Raw genomic sequence first — 27,433 nt, forward strand, 5'->3', positions numbered from 1 at the left:
TTTCACTCTCCATTCTCTTCAGAGCAGCAGAACTCAGAATCAGTGCTGAGGGATGGAGCACATGCTCTGCCTGGTCTGTGCTGCCTGCTTCTGAGCTCAAGGCCCTGCCCAGACTCTCACCCACTGCCCGTTTCCCTGGTGTAAATCCCCATCAATGAGGTTCTTTCGCCTCACCTTCAAGTGCTTTGTGGATTGCTTCTGAGATTACATCCTGATTCCCACCCAGACCCAGAGCCAGCTTCCCGACCCAGCACCCATCTCAGTCTTCCATCGCAGAGCCCTGCCACCAGCCTCGTGTCATGGCTCCAGTGTCCGCCGAAACATCTTCAGGTAAGGACCCTTGCGTGGACGAGGGAAGAAGTAAAGTGCTGCGCTGAACTTGCTGAGGAGGCAGAGGGGGGATTCTGTCCTGCTCACCTGTTCACCCTGGGGAGGCTTTGGGGAGGCCACCATGCTTGCCTATTGTGTGAGAAGAAAGATTTTGCTGCCAGGGTGTCCTGGAATGCAGGCAGAGAGCCTGTAGTGCTTCTGTGGGGATCTGCCCAAGTGAATTCAGGTAAGGAATGCAATGCTTATACTTTAATTTTGCTGGATGGGGGCGGGAGGAGTGTGAGGGGGGCAGAGAGTTAGGACAGTATTACAATAGCCATCACCCCTTCCAAAAGCTGCTACTCTGTGGTCTCCTCTTCAGGTTCTTTGTATTCATTGTTAGGCAGCTCAGCTATCCCCTGCTGAGCTATCTAGGGTAATGAAAAGAAGGACTAGGGGCCATACGATAGTAGTGTTCCAATATTTGAGGGGCTGCCACAAAGAAGAGGGGGGGGGTCAACCTGTTTTCCAAAGCACCAGAAGGCAAGGCAAGAAACAACGAATGGAAACTAATCAAGGAGAAGAAGCAACCTGGAATTAAGGAGGAATTTCCTGACAGTAAAAACAATTAGGCTAGGCCAGTGGAAAAACTTGCCTTTAGAAGTTGTGGGTGCTCCATCATTGGAGGCTTTTAAGAAGAGACTGGACATCCACTTCTCTGGAATGGTATACGGTCATCTGCTTGAGTGGCGGGTTAGACTAGAAGACCTCCAAGGTCCCTCGCAACTCTGTTATACTGTTCTGTTCTACTTTCTTTCCCTCCCCCCCCCCCTCTGTCAGAAGTGCACATCTTGCTGATATTCTTTGTTCCACACTGTCAGCCCATCCTCCCTTGATATTTTTACATTCTGCTCCCTTGTTTGCTGGGGCAGGGAGAGTTATGGATCTGAGCATTTCTATGGTAATACCCTCAAATGTATTCACACTACAGTGTCTCTGTGATCTTCCTAAGCTGGGAAGAGGGATACTTTACAGAAGGATGATTGGCTTTGGAATGGAGGATGATGGCAATTATTCCAGGCTCCTTCATCTAGAGCCAGCGGGGTGGAACTCCGTCTATGTGGCGTACATAGTACGTTTGAGCTTTGATACCTCAGGGGCATAGAGTGCTCCAATGCCAGGGGCACAGCTGGTCCTTCCAAGTTGTGTGAAGCTAAGGAAAGGCTTTGGAGGTTCTGGGCATTTAGCTCCATATAAGGCAACAACTCAGCAGGAGGAGAAGAGCAGGGGGGTGGGGGGGTGGGGAACTTGCTTGTACGAAACATGCTACACCATCACTCTTGTGGCTACCTTCTGCTGCTTCCTCCATCTCTTCCCCAATTCTTTCCTGAAGAAAGCACATAGCCCTAGCCCAAGAGAAGGGCCCTCTGCAGAGCCAGCCAAAGAGCATCCAGACGATTCAGCCCCAGAAAATGGGGATTAGCCCAGTCACATGCTGGGCCCAGGCAGCATGTGAGCTGTGGGGGGAAGGGAAGCCAGACAAGGGAAAAGGGGCTTTGTGTCTGGAGCGTAGTCTTGCTCTGCCCACAACTCTTGATGTCTTTGTTTTGCCCAAAGCGGATTCCTTTTCCTTGGTTTCAGAGATGCTCGTAGGTGCAAAGGGGATTCCTAGTCAGATTCTTGGGAGGGGAGGGGAGCAAGTAGAACCTGGAGGGAAATTGGCACCAGGAAGCAACTTGTTGTGATCAGACTACTAACCTACAAGAAAGGGCACAGCGTTTTTTTATTAGTAGCTTTGTGTCTGGCTGGCCCAGTGTTTCCTGGATGAGGAAGGGGAGGGGCGATTCAGTTTGTCTTTGTGCTATGAAACAAAAATCTTGAAAAAACACAGCAGCCACATCTCCAAAGCCTCCCTCCAGGTCCCAGGGGGAAAGTAGATAATCCCAGGGAATGGTGGTGAAACAGCCCAAAGCACAGTCTTGGGCATATGTATGTGTTTGTACGTGTAAGTACATTATGAGCATAGGAACTGCTGCGTGAATTCATGTGCTCTCTGTGTCTGTCTGTGTGTATGTGTGTGTGCATGTGTATTCAGCATCACTGCCTACTGGGTGACTCACCATCCTGCATTGTGACATCAAAATTGCAACTCTCGAAGCAGAAAGAATGAAATTTGGTGTCTGCATTCCAAACATTGCACATTACATAAAAGGGGCCTGCAAAATTATTACATTGCCAAACGATTTCGGCAAGGTACGGCCCTCAAAGGAACAAGGAAGCAGGGACGGGCCTTGGATGCTGTGATGCCAAGGAAATTCCTGAGAAGGAAATAAGTTATGTATTTTTATCTAGGTCTTAAAGGATGGACAAGGGGTGCTCATAATATTGATATGGGCAAAACATGTTTTCAAGCATGCACATCCCCCCCCCCCCCCCCCAAGGTTTATGCAAGCCTTTTTACCTGTTAGGGCTTTCCCTAACACATAAGAGAAAAACAAAAACAAATGGCAGTTTCATATGGCCTCGTAACAAAAATTAGGATTGCCAACACCTGTAACCGTACTGAAAGAAAAATTGGGTGATAGAATGGAATCTGGAGGCCCAACCCTTCAACGTTTGCCCTGCTGCCAATTTATGGTAGCTTTCACAGTCCTGCAAAATCTAGTTAAGAATAGGCTGTGTTCTGTTGATTTTTATCTAGACAACAAAATTATACTGGAACACTCATTTAAAAAGAAACATACTTTATAGTTCGTTGTTGTCATCGGCACAATTCAGACAATCTGAAGAACCTTGGTTGAAGTGGGGGAGACTGATTTTGCCCATCCAGAATCCTTGGCAAGGTTATCATTAGAATAGTTTTTTTGCAGTTTATCTGTACATTCCCACAAAACAGCCCATATATGAAGCCGTGAGAGAAAAGTGGCCTTGAATCTTTGGCAACATTATTAAGAAGTGTTACACAACAGGTGCTCTTCCAAAGCCTAGACTTTGACTCCTGAGCCCTTCAAAAATTGTGATTAAATCATTACTTTTAATAGAACTGAAATATACAAAGAGTAATTCTGTTCACTTTATGTAATAAATTGGGTTAAATGAAATCAACTTCAGATTTTTGCCACGATCCAATCCCCTTTCTGGAACATAGCCCTGACATGCCTCAGTAGCCTCCGCCAATTATAGACGTTGTTAAGGACAAATCCCATTCTTGCATGACTTGGGGAAAAAAAAGTTTTTAAATCAAAGGGTAAGCCACTTATTTGAAGCAGCAAAATGTCACGAGCCAGTTCTTTTGTCCATGTAAAAGAATAGTTTATTCATATTAAATGATGCAGCACATAACATTGGGAGGGGGCAAATTCTGTGCCTTTTCTGTAGCCACATCTGTCCTGTGGAATAATATTCTTCCCAAGACTGCAGCGGTGTTTAAGAAAACACTTAAAATGTGGCTCTTTCAACAGATTCTGAGCCAGCCCAATTTGATCTTGGGCTTTTATTCTTTGGTTCTTGGTGATTCTTTTCCTGGTAGAGCAATACTTGCTTGTTTCATCTTTCCATATATTTATTGTTGTAGCTGCCCAGAATTCTCTGTAATGAGGGAGATGGACGATTCTTCAATGCAGCTATTCTCTACTAACAACCATTCATTTAATGATGGTTCGAAGTTACAGTGGAACTGAAAACAGTGACTGATTACCATTTTTCACACAACCGTTGCAGCATCCCTATGGCCACGTGATCAAAATTCAGATGCTTGGCAACTGACTCATATTTATGACAGTTCCACGATCCTGAGGTCAGGTGGTCAACTTTTGCGAATTTCCAACCAGCAAAGTCAATGGGAAGGACAGATTCACTTAACAGTCACGTTACTAACAACTTCAGTGATCCACTTAACAACTGTGGCAAGAAAGGTCATAGAACGGGGCAAAATTCACTTAATTGCTTTGCTTAGCAACATAAATTTTGAGCTTAATTGTGGTCGTATATCGAGGACTACCTGTACGATTGATAAATGTGTTACATGGAGTTGCATGGACAGTAGAGGTGGCGTATAAATTGAATCCACCAACCTTGTGAAGTATTTCTTGATAGCTGAAAGCTGTTGTACATTGGTGATTTTTTTTTGAAAAAGGTAATTTGTGACCTGCATTGCTCCATGCTTCAGATTACTCTTCACCGTTATAGCAACGGCAATAGCACTGAGGCTTATATATTGCTTCACAGTGCTTTATAGCCCTCTCTAAGCGGTTTGCAAAGTCAGCCTATTGCCCCCAGCAATCTGGGTCCTCCTTTTACCACCTCGGAAGGATGGAAGGCCGAGGCACCCTTGAGCCTGGCGAGATTCAAACTGCCAAATTGCAGGCAGCCGGCAGTCAGCAGAAATGGCCTGCAGTACTACACTCTAACCACTGCACCACCGCAGCTCTTATTATAACTTTCTGTCATATTTTTAGCCCTGTTGACAGCAGACATAGACCTGGAAGTTAATGGAAGATCAAACTGTTGATCAGAGTGCCAAACACCTGCCCATGATCACCACCCCTTCAGCAGCTAGAAATGGTTGGTTCAGCAGCTCGCTGGACTTTCTCTCTGATTGATTTTTGGCTAGCAGCTTTCTCCTTTTCTCCACAGAGGGCAGTGAGTGCTCAGAGGTAGCCGAGCCAGAAAGTGCTGAGCCAATCAGTGGCCCAGGGGAGTCCACCCTCGACGAGAGTGCCATCACTGTCCCTCTGGTGGTACCCATCGGGCCGACAAAGCTGTCCTTTCCTGAGAGAGAGACCTGGACCCGCCAGATGGATTTCATCATGTCATGCGTTGGTTTTGCTGTAGGGTTGGGCAACGTCTGGCGCTTTCCATACCTCTGCTACAAAAATGGAGGAGGTAAGAGATGGGAACCATGGGAACTGGAATGTGTAGCAATGGGACAGGTGAGCTGCTGAAGGGACTGGGGGCTACCTCTGGGTGTCCAGGTAACCCCTGGACTAAAGGACATCTCTGTCTTTGGCCTCCAGATCCATTTTCTTATTCCCTCCCTGTTACATGGTAGGTGAATTCTGCTGCCTTTCCATCAGATTGGATCAATCAAACTCAGATACATTTTTTTTCCAAGGTGGCAAAATTTATCACAGTGAACTACTGTACATAAAAATGCAGGGCACTATTTCACTTTTTAAGTGAAAAAAAAAGGGTATTGCACACACTTAAGCGTGACCACAGTTTACGCAAAGGGCACTGTGGTACAATTGGCCTCTTACCCAGAAAAATGCTTCAGGCTACCTGTATTCTGTCCATAGAGAAATTATAGCCTAATAATACACCATTTGGTTACTCAGAATCATCTCTCTGTCTCATTATATCACAAGGTTTGCCCTGCAGCTGAAAACTTTGTAACCATCCCTTTTGTTAGAATCTGTTGTTGTTTCAAAAAAAAGGAGTAAAATGAAGATAGGCTACAGTTTTTAAGAGAGAAAGAATGTCCTCCTTTTAACTCTATCAGAATAATTTGCAAAAGCTGAAATAAACAGCCCCAGGACAATGCTGATGACACAAATACTAAATTATCTGGACCGCTTTAACAAGAAGCATTGTCCACTTGTGACATCTCTAGGTTCTGGACAGTCTTGGACCTTATTCCAGGTAGATGGGGAACTGCTTGGGTTTACCCAATAGAAAATGAAAGGTGGTTTCTATATATTTAGTCCCAAAGGCAGTCACCATCCCTGCCTTGATTACATTTATGCTTTTCATTGAGGCTCTTGAGCCTAGAGAAGGCAACCATGGAAAAGTACTTGTAAAGCCAGTCATGCATATTTGCTCACAGCCCCAAGAACCTCTTTATAGAATATGTCAGCAAATGTTTTTAAAAAAAATCTCATTTATGATGCCTTATTCTCTAAGGGAGTACAGATCTGACTGTACTGTATATGGGAACCGGGCAAGGAAAGTATTTCTAATTGCTTGCAATGTGCCTCATGGAATTGGGACAGGCTGACAACCAAAGAACTGGAATAAAATAATAAAAAATAGCATCTGAAAGATGCTTGGGTGGCATGCAGAGGCATCTTGAAAATACTTGCAAATTCAGCAAGTTCTGAACGGGGAACTCTGGAGCATTAAACGGATTCAGTGTCAGGATTGCCTTTCTTTTCCACCGCTGCGATAGAATATCAGTTTAGATTTGAGAGAGAGAGAGCAAGTGACAAAGAGAGCAATCTGAAAACATCCAGCTGGATGTTGATTTATGTAACACAGTGCTTCTCAACCTTGGCAGCTTAAGGATGTGTGGACTTCAACTCCCAGAATTCCCCAACCAACTATAGAAAATGGAAAACTTGTTCTAGCAATTACACTGGGGGGGGACGGGGGACGGGACGAGCTGCTTCTATTCAAATCTTATTTGAATTACAGCCTGAGTTTGCATATTAGGTGGATTTGGGAAACTCACTATCTTTCAACTTCCTACTGGAAAGCAGTTAACAATGTGGGACTCAAAGGTGTTATGATTTTATGAATGTAAATGCCCTTTAAACATTCCAAAACTGCCATCTTTGCATCCAAGGGTGGAGTTCATGAGTTTACAAGGCTTCTCTACTTTTCCTAATATGCTTCACATTCAGTAAGGAAAAATAAATCTATATCTTCCCCAATTCTCCGCCCTATGAAATGTACAAAAAATGCCCTGCAGCAGGAAAGGATTTAAAACTTTTTTTCAGATTAGAAGATTATCAAGTGTCCTTGATAATGAAAAAATATCTGCCTGGAGTTATAATTCCATAGCTCATCCAAATGGAGAAAACTACTAAAAGCCTAAAACAAGATAGCAACTGAGAGTGGAATTCGACATTTCATAATTTCAGCAGCACCACTAAAAAGACCCTGTAAACTTGTCCAGCTTTTTGGGGGGGAAAAGGACAGAGCAATGACTCCCCTTTTTTGTGCAGGTGTCTTTCTGATTCCTTACCTGCTGATCGTTTTCGTTGGGGGGATCCCTGTCTTTTTCCTGGAGGTGGCCCTGGGACAGTTTATGAAGCAAGGTGGAATTTCAGCCTGGAACATTGCTCCCCTGTTTAAAGGTAATGGCTTTGGTGACACTTGCCTGTAACTTTCAGCCACCTATTAGATTCAGAAGTAGCAGGAGCTGTTGTGAAGCTGAGGATGTGTTGCAATAGAGTATTAAAGCACTGCAGAGTTTATTTGTCTTGTAGAATTTTCTCTAAAAAAAGGTTGGAAATATTCTTGTTACATCATAAAAAGTGACGAAGCAGCTCTGTTCAATTTACAGAGGACCAAAGGGCACCTGTCTGTTTCTGATAACTATTGTGACTACTCCCTCATCTGTTATGATAAGGCAGAGGATAAAATTAAGGAAATCATTGGTGTAGAAGTTAGGAATTGACGAACCCAACCAAAGCAAGCACGCTCGAGACCTTCCAATCCTTGAATGCAAAACTTTATTGAGTACAACCTTTCGGCACTGCTGAAGGCAAAACCAGCTCTATATCCAATTCCCACACAAACCCACATAATGATAATATAGATTTCTCCCTCCCCGCTACTAGTGCAGGTCACATTGTCCAATGGAGTGTCGTTGTATTGTTATGAGAAAAAGTCTCTGGTCTTGGCAAACACCTGCTGGAGTGTCCTTGGCTCTCAGGGCTCGTCTTCTTGAAGTCTGGAGCCTGCATTCCATCTTACCCTCCCCTCCCCTCTGGTTCTTTGCCAAGTTGAGAAGTGATAATGTTTGCAACAGCATAAGCGCGCTTCGAGCTTGACAGGCTATTCCTACTCTTCCCAAAAGGCCAGTCTTGCTCTGCATCTTAACAATGTAGTGTGTCTCCCCCAATGGGAGCATCTGGTTCCCCACACCCAATGCCCCCATTTCATTCTCTGGCAGAAACACAAATCTGGACCACAAATATTAGAAAGACCACAAGATGGGGCCAAAGAGTTAGTGGTTTTGGTGCTATTTCTTGTTCCTCCGGCTGTTTGAAGCCCATTTAATGTGGAAACTGGTTTCTGAAGCATAGTTTTGAAACTTTGCCACAGATATCTTGTGGAAGTTTTGTTTCTATCCATTGTTAATTGGCCAGAGAGGAAGGAATTGTAGCTGGATGCTACCTGATGCTTCTTAACCAATAGCTTGTTCAAAACAGAGGACATAGGCATATGTAGATGGAGCTTTGCTTTGGTACCAATGTAAAACTCCATCACAATGATGGCAGGGCAGCCTTCTTGAGATAAGGTGGATGTTTGGAAGGCAGCCAGTACATCACACAAGTTAATTTGCACCCAGGCTCCAGAGGTGGACAAACCTATTTTTCTGCTGTTGATTTTTGCATGTTCCTACTTGGCAGCCATCTGTATTTTCCACAAAGCTGCAATATGTATGTATTTTGCCTTCCTGGAACTTAGCACCGTCCTCTAATTATCAGAATGGCTCTGAGTCATCTACAAACACATTGAATATTATATTTGGCCCGGAATTGAATGATCCTTCAGTATCAGCTTCTAAAATTCATAATTATAGGGCTGTCCAATAGATGGAATATGGAAGTTTTTAATATTGTAGTTCTTCAGCGTTTCCCAGGCCTGGCGAAAACAAGATAAAAATGGGAAATAAACCATAACATGTATCTATGTATAATGACTGTGATGGCTTTTCCCGGGGCCAGAGTTTTTTGGGGGCTATTGACATTATGATATAAACACAATCTGTCTGCTATATAGATTTTGCTTGAAATTTGCATGACAAAAAAAAAGGTTGGGGATAGATGCAGGACATGGTTTCTATATGCAGCACTTTAAAACTGCAGAAAACACATTAATAAAATCTAAGTTGGGAGAAAAGCTAAAGATTTTGCTTAAAGAAAAGCTAAAGCTAACATGCTTATTGTGTCTCTTTCATTGAATGTAAGAGAGCATTCAAAATATTATTCTATCTAATCAAGGGTGTCAAACTCAAGGCCCGGGGGCCAGACCCAGCCGGGGAGGGGGGAGGAAGGGTGCTTAGATCTGGCCCATGGGGCCGCCCTGGAAACACCAAAGAACCAGCCTGCGGTGCCTCTGCCTGCGAGTTTGGGAGCCCATTTTCTCTGACAGAATGCTCGGGCCACCACAGGGTCCCCTGACAGAAGCTGTGTCGAGCTGGCCACTCCCACCTTGCCCCCCCCCCAACGTCAAATATAACTCTGATGCGGTCCTCCGTGTAATAGAGTTTGACACCCCTGATCTACATCTTCTCCACATCCATTTCATTAGATAGAATTAATTCTCCCATTTCAAGCTTCCCCACTTTGCTTTTCTTTCATTCCCCTGCTATTAGAGACAGGGCCTTATTTCGAGGGTGTGACATGCAACCCTTCCATCAACAAACAACAAACCCCACCCCACGCACCCCCATCCCCAAATGCCTCAGGCTCTAATCAGCTGTTTCTCTCTAGGTTTGGGCCTGGCCTCCATGGTCATTGTCTTCTTCTGTAACTCTTACTATATTATGATCCTCGTCTGGGGTGTCTTCTACTTGGCCCACTCACTGACAGAGACGCTGCCGTGGGCCACGTGTGGCCACTCGTGGAACACTCCCCAGTGCACGGAGCTTTTTGGTTTGAGCGACTGCGGCAACAACACCCACAACGGCAGCACCGCCATAAACTGCAGCAGCCTGGCTGACCAGCGCTCTCCCGTCATTGAGTTCTGGGAGTGAGTGGGTGACAAAATGCACCTGGTGTAAATCTCCTTGGAGAAAGGGAGGGAAGAACCTGTGGCCTTTTCCAGTGCTACCTAGATTTTTCTTCATTGGCCGGCCTGGCAGAGTTGCAGTTCAGCAGCTTCTGAAGGCCAGGGCTTTGTGGCTCCCTGCTCTAGAAGAATGAGTGGAGGAGGCCTTTTGGAAATCCAGCAGAGAGAAAGGTCTTGTGAGCAAGACAGAAGGGAAACTACAAAATGGAGGCTAGAGAGCTGAGATGGCGCAGTGGTTAGAGTGCAGTACTGCAGGCTGCTTCAGCTGACTGCTAGCTGCAGTTTGGGAGATCGAATCTCACCGGCTCAAGGTTGACTCAGCCTTCCATCCTTCCGAGGTGGGTAAAATGAGGACCCAGATTGTTGGGGGCAATAGGCTGACTCTGTAAAATGCTTAGAGAGGGCTGTAAAAGCACTATGAAGCAGTATATAAGTCTAAGTGCTGTTGCTAGTGCTATGGAGGGAAAAGGGGACATGGAATGATTTGGATAAGAGGAGCCCAAAGGATTTTGGCAGCTGAGGCAGAAAATCCATTGAGGAATCCCAAGATACTCAATTAACTATGGACTACTTGCTTATTTTTAATGGTTTCACAAAATCTGTAAATCTGATCAGTCCCCTGAGCCAGACCCATACTTGAGGAAAAGCAAATAATTTCCCATAGAAGAGTTTTGTTCTTTCTTTCTCTTTTTCAGGCTGGGCCTTCTTCTAATCTCCTTCTTCATTTCCTCAGGAACAAAGTACTGCAGATTTCAGGAGGTCTGGGTGATCCAGGAAAGATCAGCTGGCAGCTGATCCTATGCTTGCTTGTAACTTGGGTCATTGTTTATTTCTGCATCTGGAAGGGGGTCAAGTCAACTGGGAAGGTAACGTGTGTGTGTGTGTGTGTGTGTGTGTGTGTGTGTGTGTGTGTGTGTGTGTTGTTTCAGGAGAAAGCTTAGGTAAGTGGCCATAATGACATTTGAGTGCAGGATAAATTCTCTAATAAGGATCCCATTATTTCTGAATGTCAAAATGCCCTGCTTTTCATTCTAAAACTCTCTAGATTTCCTGGCTTTGGGATGGAATTTGATAACTCGTTGTTTCCTCTTCAGACCTCATGGACCTCATACTTAACTATTGTTTGTTTGTTTGTTTGTTTGTTTAGTCACTATTTCAAGGAACTATTTATTAAGAAAATAAACTTCTTCCTACCCTCCTCTGACCTGAGTTTAGCAACAGTCTTTATGTAAGAAACACAATGAAGGTAGGGGGAGGATTGCCCTAAACAATTCTTTCATCATGCAATACTTGCAAGCAAATGTAGCTTGTATTTTCCACTGGATTGTAAAGCTGTCTAGCTGTACAAGCATCCATCATCCTCTGGAAATAACTACAGCTATTGAAAGAAAGAGGGTCCAAGGCAGAGGTGGCATTCAGGAGGTTCTGACCAGTTCTGGAGAACCAGTAGCAGAAAATTTGAGTAGTTTGGAGAACCAGCAGATACCACCTCTGGCTGGCCCCACCCGCATCTATTCTCTGCCTCCCGAGTCCCAGCTGATCGGGAAGGAATGGGGATTTTGCAATAACCTTCCCTTGCCACACTCACCAAATCACGCCCACCAAACCACAGCACGCCTACCAAGCCATGCCCACAGCACTGGTAGTAAAAGAAATTGAATCCCACCACTGATCCAAGGGTATGGTTACCTACAATCAATAACATATGTTGTGTTTGTGAATGGCAGAAAAGGAAATGAGCCTGACAAAGCTTCTAGCAGCCATAAGCTGTTGGTTTTTTTAATTCATTTGATATTTACATGCTTATGTTTTAACGCAATCCTCATACTCCATCTCAACCTCAGTTACTTTAAGATGTTTGGACTTCAACTCCCCGAATTCCTAATTCCGCAGCCAGCCATGCTGGCTGGGGGAATTCTGGGAGTTGAAGTCCACAGGTCGTAAAGGGGCCATGATTGTCCAGCCCTGCTCCAAAGTGCTGCCCTGTATTACAACTATCATTGACTTGGTTTTGTTGTTGTTAAGAAGAGAATGGCTGGCTGTGGGATTGGGAGTTCTGGGAGTTGAAGTCCACAAATCTTAAAGTTGCTGAGGTTGAAAAACGCTGCTCTATCCAATTATATGACTTGTAACCCATCATCTCAAATGTATTCTGGGGTCTAAGTAGGGTGGTCCTCCTACTATACAGTCTTGTAATTTCTAATCCTCTGATTGGCTGGCAGGTGGTCTATTTTACTGCACTGTTCCCTTATGTGGTGCTTATCCTTCTGCTCTTGCATGGAGTGACATTGCCTGGCGCACTGGATGGGATCATTTACTACCTGAAACCTGACTGGTCCAAGCTTGCTGTTGCTCAGGTAAGAATTTTGGGTGACATTGACAGAGAGAGATGGGTGGAGAAGGTTGTCATTAAGGGAAGTAATTGGGAAACGATGAGGCTGTAGCCAATGTCTTTGCCGGGAACAAGGCTCTTGCATGCAACCATTGCTGCCCTCTAGTCACCTGGTTCAGGCCATGTAAAACAGAGTTCTTTCCCCCCCACCCCACCTCCCACTAGTAGGGTTTATACCACAGCTGTTCCCCTCATCCCAGGTATGGATTGATGCTGGTACCCAGATCTTCTTCTCATATGCTATTGGGCTGGGAGCCCTGACCGCACTTGGCAGCTACAATCGCTTCCACAACAACTGTTACAGGTGAGATGCACACACACACACACACACACACACACACACACACACACACACAAATCACATGCAGATAATTCTGAGAACCAACCATGGTGGTGAAATCTTTTGGGAGTATCTAAATCCTGCTGTCCCTCAAAAAAGAACCTTTAAAACATGGCATTAAGACAACTTAATCCCATTTTCTCCCTCTCCATGTCCCTAAACCAGAATATCATCTATCAACACACTGATTTTTAGCTTTGTGTGCTTTCTGTTAATCTCCATAAATATATAATTTGACACAATGTGTACCCAATTGACACAGAGAAAGCTCATTTCTCCACTACTCTGGCATTTTTTTTTTAGCCCTTCAAGTTACAAATACAAACTTGAAAATGTATGATTGAAATATTGGAAGCGAAAGGAAGCAATAAGAGTGTAAGTGATATGCAACGATTAAGGATTAAGGTTTCAGCATCTATTCCAAGGTTAGCATAAGGCTAAACAAATTATGCAGAAGGCAAGAATGTGCGCAGTTATACCTGATTTGCATAATTTAAATCAGTGCTTTTTCAAATCGGGCCATTTAAAGATGTGTGGACTTCAGCATATGCTGGCTGGAGCATCAAGTCCACACATCTTAAAAGTTGCCAAGTTTGAAATACAACTAGTTCAGCTTTTCTTCCTGCAGGGCAGAACTGAGTTGGGATTTCTTTTTTTACCACATATAGCTGTCAGTGAGTCTCTTAGCTAACATTGTCTCGACTGTCACTTTATCTCACTTTCTGCACACAAACATCTAAATTCTGTAATCTTAATTTAAAAAAAGGAGCAAGGCCGCGATGTTTTCCATAATGTGTGTTCAATTGTGACCATGCATTGTGGGCTTCCTTTTCCACACAACAATCACTACCACAGGTATGATTAGTGGAAAGGGTTGCCAGGTCAAAAGAATAGTGCAATTTCCAGGCTAGTTGGAGCTTTGGATCATAAGGTGATGCAGAAGCACAGCAGTTCTTATGTTGCCTTCTGGATAAGGGAGGAGGCTTGAGGCTATTAAAGTATCCACTTCTGGTTGCGTTGAATTTATCCATTCCTCTCTACAGGGATGCATATCTCTTGGCCGTGATCAACAGTTCCACCAGCTTCTTCGCTGGCTTTGTAGTATTTTCAGTATTGGGCTTCATGGCATCAGAGCAAGGGGTAGACATCTCCCAGGTGGCAGAGTCAGGTAAGGAGCAGCAGTCGGAATTTCCTTCCTGCCAGTGCTTTCCCCTTTCTTTTCAGAGGCAGGTTCTTTCAAGGGTTTTGTGCGAGCGAAAGTACCTCGGTATTAGAATGCCTGTTTTGCACCTGGATTCAGTGGGATCTCCTTTTTAAAAAAAAGGATTTTAAGCAGAAGGTTAGGAAAAACATTTGCAGGACCAGAGGTGCTCAAGGATAGCTAGGATAGCTTTCAGTGCAGCCCCAGGATTCCTCTAAAATTTAAGCAGTGAATTGTAATTTTTGGTGTGGTTGAAGGTAACTGAGTTAAATATATTGCAGGACAATAGTCTTTATAATATAGAATAACAGAATTGGAAGGGACCTTGGAGGTCTTCTAGTCCAACCCCTGCTTAGGCAGGAAACCCTACACCACTTCAGACAAGTGGTTATCCAACATCTTCTTTAAAAAACTTCCAGTGTTGGAGCATTCACAACTTCTGGAGGCAAGTTGTTCCACTGATGAATTGTTCTGTCAGGAAATTTCTTCTTAGTTCAAAGTTGCTTCTCTCCTTGATTTAGAATTAAAATAACAGACTTGGAAGAGACCTTGAAGGTCTTCTAGTCTAACTCCCTGCTTAGGCAGAAAACCCTACACCACTTCAAATAAATGATATCCAATTTATGAACTACAGACTTATGAAATATAAGTCTTATGAACTATAGACTATTGGCGGTGGCACAGTGGTTAGAATGCAGTACTGCAGGCTATTTTGGCTGCCTGCCAGCTGCCTGCAATTTAGCAGTTCAGTTATCATCGGCTCAAGGTTGATTCATCCTTCCAGCCTTCTGAGGTGGGTAAAATGGGTTCCCCGACAAAAGTGCGCCCGACGAAACCGCGGCGACAAAACCATGAGTTCTAAATTGCGCTGACGAATGAGCGCAGAAGCGCGCCGACAACAGCACGCCAACAGAAGCGCGCTCTAAACCTAACCCTAACCCTAAACCTAACCCTAAAACTAACCCTAAAACTAACCCTGAACCTAACCCTTACCTTAACTTAAATCACGCTTCTGTCGGCGCGCTGTTGTGGGCGCGCTGTTGTGGGCGCGTTGATGATGTCGCGGTTTTTACGCTGCGGTTTCGTCGGCGCGCTTTTGTCGTGTGCGTATTTGTCGGGTCACGGGTAAAATGAGGACCCAGATTGTTGGGGGCAAATATGCTGACTCTGTAAACCACTTAAAGAGGGCTGTAAAATCACTATGAAGCGGTATATAAGCCTAAGTGCTATTGTTAAGTGCTAGTGCTATATGATAATGTAGTTAAATTTTGATCAAATTAAAAATAAATGTCTTAAGGTCATCTACCATCTGAAAGTTGAGCATGGACCTCAGTTTCAGAAAAAAAAATTGTGAATTCTTGGCTGCAACCTTGAAAGCCTCTTTCAAAGAAGAGGCCTTCTCTATGAAGTTAGTGTCTTATAACTTGTAAGGCTTTTTTTTCAGACTCCATCCTTGAGCATTATTTTTGCCTTACAGGTCCTGGCTTGGCCTTCATTGCCTATCCCAAAGCTGTAACACTGATGCCGCTGTCTCCACTTTGGGCTACCCTGTTTTTCTTCATGCTTCTTGTCTTGGGTCTAGACAGCCAGGTAACTATTCATGGGGGTGGGGGTAGAAAAGGTGAAAAATAGAGATGTACAGTTGCCAATTTTTCAAATCATCCCCCCACCCAGCTTCCTCCTGTCCTTGTAGCACATGGATATCCAACATTTTGGCATGCGTGGGCCACACTGAGTGAAGGGGAATTGCCTATAAGATATGTAATACAGTTAATGTATATAAATCATATAACAATGGTAAAAGTTTATGATCTTGTGAGGTCGCATTCTGTTCTGACCTAGGCTTCCCAAGAGCATGAAGCAAACTCCTTGTCCCGACAAAAACCCCTTTTATTAATTGACTGTGAATTCTGCTCATTCACATCCAGCAAAGTCTTTCAAAGGAGGATTTACAGTCACAGACCTTATCTGGCTTGGAGAGCTGCCAGGCCAATATCTGCAAAGTGTGGCAAGGAGTCTCAGAGAGTCAGGAACCAATTAAGCGAGCTAATTGTCTCCTGCAAACTCCACTCCCCTTGACCTAAGTGACCAGGAGTGAAGAAGAAAGTATTTAACAACTTTGAGGCTTTCTTTAAGACCTTCTCCTTCAAGATAACTATACTCCTTCATGCCACAACATCCCATTTCCTCTTGAGGTCAAACTATCTCCCCTACCAGGCTTCTTCTGCATCTACATTGTTGTCATACATTTGGCTGGGCTAATTAGGCTCCTGTTGCCTAAGAACCAAAGTACCTTGCATTAGATGTAAGTGAATTTAGATCTGCATTTTGTTTTTGTTTCAATCTTGCAGTTTAGGGAGACATGGTGAGAATGTACAACAGTCAGGCATTTAACGTATCATCTAGTGTGGCTCCAAAACGAAGCTGTATTAGATTTGAAGTCCCATAATTGACCTCCATCATGGTTCAAAAGGATTCCAGCAAAGGAATTACGGGAGTCGTGTCTGACACAACTAGAGAGGGCAGGGTGGGTCAGATGTTATAAACACAGGGCAGTGGGAGGGTACCCAGAACAGGTCAGCACTCTTGGGACATTGCCAAGGAGATAGCAATCGCACTTAGACTTATATACCGCTTCATAGTGCTTTTACAGCCCTCTCTAAGCGGTTTACAGAGTCAGCCTGTTGCCCCCAACAATTTGGCTCCTCATTTTACCCAACTCGGAAGGATGGAAGGCTGTGTCAACCTGGAGCCTGGTGAGATTCAAACTGCCAAACTGCGGCTAGCAGTCAGCTGAAGTAGCCTGTAGTACTGCATTCTCACCACTGCGCTACCTCAGCTCTATAATCAGGGTGTCTGGGAGAAGGATCAAGGTAAACCTGATCAAAACTCCATTCTTTTTTTTAAGGTGCTATACATGGCGAATATACCAACAGATGTTGGGCTACAGTTGCATAGTTATGGTCCCCAACTAGACTATTTTTTAATCTTCCCGCTGGTAAATGTCTCTGCTGGGTGACCCCAGGCCCTGTGCCGATATGTTTTCAGTCCAGCACAGTGGTGGGTTCCCACCGGCTTGGACCGGTTCAACTGAACCGGTAGTGGTTTGGCGGCCTGGGTTGCTGGAACCAGCAGCAACCCAGGCCTGCTATGCCCCCGAACCAGTTCCCCAGTCTTTTCTGCCGTCGCTGGCATGTTTCTGCCCATGCGCAGAACAGTTTTCAGTAAACTCTGCATGTGCGCAAAATTTTTCCACACACGCAAAACACTCTGTCTCAGTAAACCGGTTAGGAACCCACCACTGGCCCAGCAGTCCTGGGTCTCCCACATCCTCTGAATTAAACAGTGTGCAGCATTAGTCACCCATTCTCCCTTCCCTTCTCTCCCTGCTTTCTTCCTTCTTGCCAGTTTGTGGGCGTAGAAGGCTTCATCACCGGTATCCTAGACCTGTTTCCACAGCCAGCAGCAGCCTCACCCCGCAGGGAGATCACAGCCGCCATCTGCTGCCTTGCCTGCTGTGTCATTGATCTCTCCATGGTGACTCAGGTGAGTTGAAGGCCGGAAGAAAGACGATCCTTTTTGTAAAATGGATTCCACCTAGGGGGAGCTTTTAACTGCAAGCTGCTTGAGTCTCTCTGATTTGGCAGCCTTATACATCTATTATGGTCCTGACCATCTGGTTCCAATGCTAAACGCACTCCCGGATATAACTATTCTAGTCCCCCAGGCAAAAGCAGCCTTCTGCAAGGCCTGTTACATGTCTGGCAATCACTCCAGGTCACTTTTAAAGAGTGATTTTAAAAATTCCAAATAAATACCATGTTTCCTCGCAAACAAGACCGGGTCTTATTGTCTTTTGGGCCCCAAAATAAGCATCAAGTTTTGCCCGACTTCTGCGGCTGCTCGCCGTGTGGCTTATCATGCAGGTGCCGCCGCTTGCGGCAGGAGGCTGTGTGGTGTCTTGTGTGGCGGCACTGGCGCGATGTCCCACGTGGCGTCCGGCCGCAAGCAGCCACAGAAGAAGTCAGGCAGCAGCATGACAGGTGTCGGGCCATGAGAGGCCTAGCTGCGGCAATCCTAAGGTAAGCTGGGGCAGCTCCACTCCCTCATCTCCATCCTAGCTTGATTTTTACGCATGTGCCTCGCTCCACCTTCTACAACTGGACGGTGGGTAGGGTTTAACTAGGGCAGTGACGGCTAACCTTTTTGTCCTTGTATGCCCACACCCATAATGCAATGTGTGTGTGACACCTCTCTCCCCCCCCTCCCCTGCCCCAGTTTGGGCCTAGCAGGCCTCCCTGAAGTCTCCTGGGACCAAAAATGAACCATGGGGGGGGGATCATTGTGCCCCCAACGTGACCCCACGCCCCTCTGTGCATACGCGCCGTCACCTGCATGTGCGGCAGAGACCCAAAAATCAGCTGGCCAGCAGGAGACGCATGGGCAGTGGAGCTGAGCTGAGCTGGCCGACATCTCGTATGCCCGCAGAGAGGGCTCCGCATGCCACCTGTGGCATGTGTACCATAGGTTTGCCATCATGGAACTAGGGCTTATTTTTGGGGTAGGGCTTAAATTAGGAGCAGGTGTGAAAATCGGGCTTGGCCTTCTTTCATGTACACAGTACATGAATGGTTAGTATTATCTTCTCTGTGAATCAATCAAAGTGTTCGGCTGGAAAAAAAACCCCAACTTTTCTTCTTTCTTTTGAGAGCGGGGCATTGGAATTTCATTTTAATGTGTGCCTTTGTATATATGGGGAAAATAAAGGTTATCTCAATCTTAAAAGAGCGAGGCAGAGAAGCTGGGTGGAGCCCTGTGGACGGGCTGTTCATAATAGGCTCCTACATTTTCTCATTTCCACCGCCAGCATCCTACACCAATAAACAATATTGCTCCGAATGACTTCCTTAATCGCCTTCTCTCCTCTGTTCTGTGCCTCTAGGGCGGGATGTACGTCTTTCAGCTGTTCGACAATTATTCTGCAAGTGGAATCACATTGCTCTGGCAAGCCTTTTGGGAGTGTGTGGTGGTTGCCTGGGTTTATGGTAAGTGGCAAGAGGGAGGGAGAGTGAAAGAAAAGTCAGCATTTACTTGCCATTCCCCACCTTCTTCTCAAGCCCTGTTTTGCCCACTGCTCCGTGCTATGAGAGATCTAGGGAGAGAACCCGGACCAGGTGGGAGGAAAATAGCTTGTCTTCCACTTCCATTCCTCTTCTTTGCAGGAGCCGACCGCTTCATGGATGACATCGCCCGGATGATTGGGTACCGGCCTCTGCCCTACATGAAGTGGTGCTGGTTATTCATTACTCCCATGGTGTGTGTGGTAAGTCTTGTGGGGGGAGGTAGGGAGCAGAGGTGGTATTCAGCAAGTTCTGACCAGTTCTGAAGAACCGGTAGAGGAAATTTTGGGTAGTTCGGAGAACTGGTAAATACCAACCCTGGCTGGCCCCGCCCCCACTCCCATCTATTCTCTGCCTCCCGAGTCCCAGCTGATCGGGAGCGAATGGGGATTTTGCGGTATCCATCCCCTGCCATGCCCACCAACCAACGCCCACAGAACCGGTAGTAAAAAATTTTTGAATCCCACCACTGGTAGGGATGGGTGCAGAATCAGAAAAAGGTAAAAGGGGTAATAAAGGAGAATATTTGACTCAGCCTTCCATCCTTCCGATGTGGGTAAAATGAGGATCCAGATTGGTTTTTTGGGGGGGGAGGGGGCAAAAATGCTGACTCTGTAAACTGCTTAGGGAAGACTGTAAAGCACTGTGAAGCAGTATATAAGTCTAAGTGCTATTGCTAGATCAGGATTGACAGGAGGGGCCCTTGGTACTCTCTGAGCTCGCTTTTTTTCTTGCAAACGTTTCATTACCGAAACTAGGTAACATCATCAGTGCTAGGCATATAGACAGATTTCAGCATAGTTTCCATTGCAAAAATGTGACCATCCTAGACCAAACCAAGTCCAAAACCACCAGGGAATTTCTAGACACTCTGACAATTCAGCCATCAATAGACACATAGACAACATCTAGAGACTATTCAAAAGAGACAATCACCCAGCCCCAAAAGGAACAAAAAGACTCAAGCACCTCTCCACCAGCAACCAGCAACCAGACCAGCATTGATTAACTTCAGGGTTAACATCAGACCAACAATCAACTGCCAAAGAATCCAACAGCAAACAGCCTATTGTGGCCTGCCAGAGGCCAGCGGAGCTGGCAGCAGATTCAGACAGTGAGGAGGTTGAGGAGGAACATGGGCCAGTCCTGGAGTCTGGGGAAGGCTCTGAGGGCTCAGTGTCGGAGGCAGAGAGGGGGCCAGAGCAGTATGCCAGTTCTCAGCTGCCTTCAGAGTCAGACATCAGTGAGGCAGGTGAACAGCAGGAGCCTGTTCCCAGTGTGTGCATGTGCAGAGTTGCCAGACGAAGGGAACAGCTAAAGAACAGGGGGCGACTTGGGAGTAAGGCCACAGGTGGCTAGTGAATGGCCCCTCCCAGAGGAAATAAAAAAGGAGCAAATGGGGAATGGAGTTTGCAGACAATTAGTTTGCTTAATTGGTTCCTGACTCTCCGAGACTCCTTGCCAAGTTTTGCAGATATCGGCCTGTCAGCTCTCCAAGACAGATAAAGGTCTGTGACTGTAAATCCTCCCTTCAAAGACTTTGCTGGATGTGAATGAGAGGAATTCACAGTCAATTAATAAAAGGGTTTTTTGTGGGGACAAGGAGTTTACTTCATGCTCTTGGGAAGCCTCGGTCAGAACATAGCCAAACCAAAGAACTTCTAAGACACCCACCCACCCACCTAGACAGGCAAGACACCAGAATATAAACTGAGAGCAAACCCCACTCCTCACTAGCACTGATGACTAGTTTGGGTAATAAAACATCTTCAATAAAAGAACCAAGCTCACAGAGCACCAAGGACCTCTCAAACAAAGGTGTCTCTGCAGATTTTACTTCTGTAGTCGTGGCCAACTTTAAGAGGCGGTGCTTGTCACAGTTTTCAAGACCATTGAGCCAGCGCTGTCCAAAGATATTTCGGTGGTCATTTGGCCAGCATGACATCACGGAGCGCTGTTACCTTCCCACCGAAGTGGTACCTATTTATCTACTTGCATTTGCATGCTATCAAACTGCTAGGTGGACAGCAGTTTGGACAAGGACGGGAGTTCACCCCATCACGTGGCACTCGGGTCTTGAACCCAGAATCAGAAAGACCTTTCTTAAAGTTGGGCCCATTTAGGCTGTTTTGTTTCCCCAACAACTCCCCCCGCCCCCCCTCAGCTGGTTTTTTAAAATGAGTTTGATTAAGTATGAAGGTTATGCGATACCTCAATCCTAGCCAGTGGCAACTTGACATTTTACTGAGCACATTGCATTCAGAGGGAAATTCTTGCCCTTTCCTTTCCCTCCCATTGAAAGGTTACTTGTGCAATCATACAAAATAAGGATACTGGATGTCCTTGAGTTTGTTAAAAAAGAGAGAGGGAGAGAGAGAGTATTTTGTTTGTGGACCTTCAGATTGCCTCCCAGTCCAATTGCTGGCACAAGGGATTGGCGTTTTGCCAGGGCTCCCTCTGACTCTCCAAATTCTATTCGGCTGGACTGGCAGCAAAGATGAGACGCAAACGTCCCCCGATATGGAGGAGGGGATGCAAAAAGAGTAAAATGTTTCCTTCCGTGGTAGAGCTCCCATCCAAATTCAGATGTACATCCCTGCATCCATGCACATAAACTGTTATTTAAAACAAGAAAACCATTCAAAGATAACTAAATGCACTCACACGCCTCTAGGCACATCTCTGACCCTGAACCCTTTTCTGAAAACAATATAATTATCACAAGTCTGCCTTTGCTTTAATGACCGTATTTTTCCAAGTATAAGACTCATCTCCCCCCATCCCCAAAAAAGAGAGTGGAAATGTTGGTGTGTCTTATACACCAAATACAGCCATTTTTGGCCTCCCAAAGCCCCGCACCTGCATCCCATTTTTGCGAAAAACGAGCTGTTTTTCACAAAAATGGAGGCGTTTTTGCCTTCCTCCAGCCCCCAATAGCACTCTGCAGGCTTCAGCAGGGTGGGGGAAAGACAAAAATGCCCCCGTTTTTGTGAAAAAATGGGTGGAAAACAGCTGTTTTTTTTAAAAAAAATGGAGGCGTTTTTGCCTTCCCCCAGCCCCCATTAGTACTCTGCAGGCTTCAGCTGGGCTGGGGGAAGGCAAAAATGCCTCGGTTTTTGCAAAAAAACCAGCCCATTTTCCACCCGGTTTTTGCAAAAATGGGCATTTTTGCCTTCCCCCAGCGCTGCTGAAGCCTGCAAAGTGCCCCAAGGAGAACAAAAACTTCTTTTTCTTACTTAACCTCTTTGAAATCTTGGTACGTCTTATACACCAGTGCGTCTTATAGTCCAAAAAATACAGTATACACATGGCAGCTAGGGTTTATGTTAGCCATCTGTTAAGAGGACGAAACCCTGATGATTTCGGAAAATTTGGTTTCCTTCGGCACTAGATTTGAACTGATCATGCCCAGTGCTGTTTCTAGACTGGTAGCCCCTGGAACAACTATGTTGCTCTTACTAATTTATCTGATTTAGATAGCTGCCACTCACCAAGCAACCAGATTTTTTTTTAAAAAAATAAGAAATGCATCGGTCATAAGAAGAATCGCATAAAAGAATACGCAGTTCTGGGATCAATCATTCACATAACACAGGCTTAACATATCCTAGCAGCTCATGTAACATCCTAGCCAGGGGACAGCCAGATCTCCAGGCCTTTTTTAAAAAAGAGGGTTGAGGGCATCTGAATTGGGAAAGGATGCTCCTGCTACAAATTGTACATAGAATTCCAATGGGCATATGTACTTCTGGTTTTGGTTTTTTGTTTTGCTTGCCTGTGCATTGGGTTGTAATTGCACTCATAGTTATGATACACCTCTGTGAGTAGCGAAGGGGCAATTCCCCCAAACTCACCATTGGTTTTTTTTTTTTTAAAAAAGATCCTTTTAATCGCTTTTAAAAAAAAAATGACTCTACTGATTTCAGAGTCTGGATCAATATAAGAGGTCTTTTTTATATAATATAGCAAGCAGCCTTGGATAGCAAATCCCCCCTTTCATTTTTTTTGGGGGGGGGAGAGGGGAGACTCAGGAAGGGAAGGTAGATATATTTATTCATTCGTTTATTTGATCTGAGGGTTTGAGAATCTTTTAGATGTCAACTTGCCTTTTAAAAAACATATTGAGCTCAGTGTTTTCCTGCCCCCCTTTTTAGCAATGCTTTTTAAAGGATCCTGAAAGCTGGGGTAGAAAAAATGGAGAGCCACAAACTTCGGAGCAGTGGTGGGATTCAAATAATTTAACAACCTGTTCTCTGCCCTTATAACCAGTTGGGTTGGTATGGCTCTGTGGTCATGTGATTGGGTGGGTGTGGCCAACTCAACGTCACTCAGGTCGATGGGCGCTTTGCCTTAGCTGTTACAATATAATAAGGGTTAACCGGAGAGGCAGTTTCTGTAAGCAGGGCAATAAAGATTAGGCTAGAAACAACACCAGAATGTTTCCTTCCTGCCTTCCTTACAGGATTAGGCCTGTAAAGTGGGAAAAAAACAAAATGAGATTTCTTCCAACAACTGGTCCCCGGACTGCTTAGAAAGTTAACAACCAGTTCTCTCGAATAGGTGCGAACTGATTGAATCCCACCACTGCCTCGGAGGTGTTCCACTCTTAGGTGATATAATGATGCCCTGTAGTCTGTGGTGGCCAGAGAATCTGAAACGTAAGGACACGGGCAAATTTACAAAGAGGATTAATTCAAAATGTCTCCCTAGTTCTGCTTTTGCTTTAAGTCAACCACAGGGGCATGTTCAGTTCTGTTTTTTTCTTTAAAGAGATCCTATTGTTGCATGCGGCTGGTGAGGCTGGAGATTGTTCCCAAAGTTTTCTTTGTCCTCAGCCTGTTGCCCTTCAGATGTGCCTGATTATCCACTATGCTGGCGAGCAAGAGTGAGAGCTTGAGTTGAGAAAAGTTGCTGTAAAAGCTTGCTCTGCATTACAGCAAACCAACAAAGGGGAGGAAAAATCGATCCTATTTTTGGTTATAACCTTCCTCTGCTTGTTTTAAAATAACTTGGATATCTGTGTCATATCTAGTAGCAATTACATTTTTGTGAACTCTGGTGGGAATTGACCTGCTTTGGAATTCCCAGAGCAATGTGTTCATTGAAACATATGTTGCCTTTGGATGGTGTGATGCCCTGAATTTTGCTGTACTCATAGTTCTTGCTTACAGAATGGACCAAAAGGCTTTGACAAATGCACATCTTGGGATAAAATACATTTAGAAGCCCATTATGCTCCAGGATACACAGTATAATTTTGGAGAATATTGCATTTAAAAACAGGCACTTGAACACAATTCTCCATAGAAAAGCTTGAATGCATTTTTACATGTGCAGAAGTGGGAAAGACATAAGAATGTCTGACTGACTGATGGACGGACGGACTGATTCACTCACTCACTCAGTGACTGACTGACTCACTCAGTGACTGACTCACTTACTCACTCACGCACACATTCACTCAGTGACTGACTCACTCATTCAGTGACTGACTGACTGACTCACTCACTCAGTGATTGACTCAATCATGCACTCACACACCCACTCAGTGACTGACTGACTCACACTCACACACTCACTCAGTGACTCACTCATTCATACTCAGTGATTGACTGACTCACACACTTATTCAGTGACTGACTCACGCACTCACACATTCACTCAGTGACTGACTCACGCACTCACACTCACTCATTCACTCACTCACTCAGTGATTGACTGACTGCAAAAATGGCACGAGGTTATTCCTACATATTAACTGGTCAATTTGCCCATTGCGTACATTAGTCACAGTGACACATTCTCTACTCTTCTCTAATGCTCCTTTTACCTAAGAATATATTCTAGAATCTACCCTGGGGATGGGCAACCTAGGGGTCATTCAGCCACAAGTGACAGTACTATTTTGGTGCAAATGCATAATATTCCTCTTTTTGTGAATCTATTTGAAAATGTTCCTGTTTTAATGAACACAGGAATTGCCATGCTTTCCTGGAAGAAGGCAGGAGGGGGGGAGAGATTTCTCTTTCTCCACTCAACCTCAACCTCGAAAAAAGATAAATCAAGATGAATTGCCAGATACTTCAAACAGTATTACAGTCAAATGCATGGAGAAGAAAATATGCATTATAAATTATAGTATTCTGTTGTGCTGATGATGAAGATAGGCATGAAGTATATAACACAGAGGCAATGTATTCAACCAAATCTTTATTATGCTCAAAGACTAGCATAGAGGCAACACATTAAAAACAATCTAACAGCATATTAATAAAGGGTAAGAAATATTTTAAGCAAAAAAAAAAGTGACTTCAAAGCACCTAGCAATTCCTAGGAGCAGGAAAAAAAATACCACTTTGCATCTAATATTTATTGAAGTCAGAGCTACTTGGCTGGCACCTCAGATGTCAGAAATGCTTTCCTTCCCTGACTGGAATCATTTTTCAACTTTTTGCAAGATGTCTGCTTTCAAACACATTGATTAAAAGAGCAATTTGAAAAAAAACCATTATAAAAAGCAATTTGTCTAAAAGCGCAGGATGGGATGAAGTGTAAAAGTGGGACAAAATGTTGAAAGTTGGAGGAGGGTTCAGTTTGCAGACAGATAGCTCAGTCATTAAAACTGCAAAACTCGGAAGGAAGACAGTTTGAAATGACTTTGATCTTCACTTTGGTCTTTCCTCTTTCCCTCCCTGTCTCCCCCCCTTCTCTCTTCCTCTGTTCCTAATCAGGGCATCTTCCTGTTCCACGTGGTAAACTATCAGCCACTGACTTACAACAAGACCTATGTCTACCCCTGGTGGGGGGAGGCTATTGGCTGGATGCTGGCCCTTTCCTCCATGCTTTGCATCCCCTGCACTGTCACTTACAAACTCCTGCGAAGCAAGGGCACCTTCCAACAGGTGAGTGTCAATAGTTCATCTCTACCTGAAGCCCAGTGAGCAATCTTGCTTGTTAGGCGTGTCTGTTTGGGACACCTGGAATTCTGCACGGTGTGAGAACATGCTATTGTGAGGCCAGGCTAGGGCGATGATGATGGTTTGGCTTCTCCTTGTTCAAATATAGTTTTATATTTCCTTCTCGTGGCATGATGGGGCCAGTGACATTGGAGATATTTTTCCAGAGGTGGAGCTGTGCTAGTCCTTGGAAAGGCTTGTCTGAAACTTTGGCAATGTGCCCAGGAACAAGACCTGCCATCTCATTGAGCAGTTCAGGTGTTTGCCTGTATATAATTTGCTGGTCTATTAAGTATAGCCACAAACAAATTCTAGGGTGGTTAGCCAGAGAAAGAATTCATAGAATGAAATTGCAATTGTACAAAGCCAAGGGCAAGGGGCAAAGGGCAAGAAGATACACTATTGGTAGATTCAAGGAGATGCATCAGGAATTCGATCCAGAACTTTCAGAGTAATCCAGGTTTATCCTGCCTGTGTTAAAACTTTTCATTTAGTTCTCATTTTGCACTTAGTCGTGGCTTTTGAATGGTTGTAAAAGGGGCCTTTGAGTTTCAAAGACAATCATTAGTCGATGGATGGATTTGTGCCTTTTTAAGGAATATCAGGCCATTCTTCAAAAGATCTTTTGGGGCAACCGCATAAAAGGAAAATAAAAAGAATTTCTGAGCAACGTTGGTTGACTGATGTTGGATGGTTTAAACATGTCGCGGTGTGACTTTAATTAAAGGCCTTCGTTCCAAGAGAGAGAGGGGGGCTTTATACTTTAAACACCCTGGTTTTACGGTATAAGCAAGTATTGGATAGAAAATGCTCTCTTCAATCCCAACGGGGCTAATTCGAACCAGAGCGATGACGATTTCAGGTGACTAATTAAAAGTGAACAAATTGAGGTGCTGCTGCCTTGAGCTGACCATTGACACCACTGCCTCATTCGTTTCTCCCCCAGCGCTGGCAATTGCTGACCACCCCTGTCTGGGGCCACCACCATCTGGAATACATGACACCCGAAGCAGAGGCAAAGTTGCTGCCACCACCAGACAGTCTCGCTGCGGCCCCGCCAGAGAAGGCTACGCTTTTTGAGACTGTGATTTAATGTCTCTTGCCCGCTTCCAGTAGGAATAACACGAGACCCTCCCCCCCCCAACCCCAAGGTCAAGCGGAGAGGGAAGAGGCCAAGGGAGAATGGGCATAACGGGGCGGAGGGAGTCCCTTGCAAATTAGAAGAAGACCTTTGCCCTGTTCCGCTTTTGGTTGCATTGTGCTCCCTACGACTCCTCGGCTCTCGCCATCTTCAGTGAGGCTCTTTAACGTAAAGCTATGAATTGGATTTGGCAAATCTTGACCTGGTGCAAGCAATGAAAAGACCCCCCCCCC

At 44.9% G+C, this 27,433-nt stretch overlaps 1 protein-coding gene across 1 annotated transcript; it reads left to right on the forward strand.

Annotated features, from left to right (window-relative positions):
• LOC106549251 (sodium- and chloride-dependent creatine transporter 1) lies at positions 1–27,433 on the forward strand. The gene is made up of 14 exons (XM_014066851.2): positions 1–330; positions 4,945–5,193; positions 7,254–7,385; positions 9,753–10,011; positions 10,784–10,916; positions 12,273–12,407; positions 12,643–12,746; positions 13,826–13,950; positions 15,461–15,573; positions 17,392–17,529; positions 18,926–19,028; positions 19,206–19,306; positions 25,835–26,005; positions 27,006–27,433. The coding sequence occupies exons 1-14, from the start codon at positions 300–302 to the stop codon at positions 27,150–27,152; spliced, it is 1,941 nt and encodes a 646-aa protein (XP_013922326.1). The 5' UTR covers positions 1–299; the 3' UTR covers positions 27,153–27,433.

The sequence above is a fragment of the Thamnophis sirtalis genome, unplaced genomic scaffold, assembly GCF_051295495.1.
Source record: "Thamnophis sirtalis isolate CommonGarterSnake01/CBP01778 unplaced genomic scaffold, rThaSir2_p1.2 scaffold_3, whole genome shotgun sequence".
NCBI classification, from domain to species: Eukaryota; Metazoa; Chordata; class Lepidosauria; order Squamata; family Natricidae; genus Thamnophis; species Thamnophis sirtalis.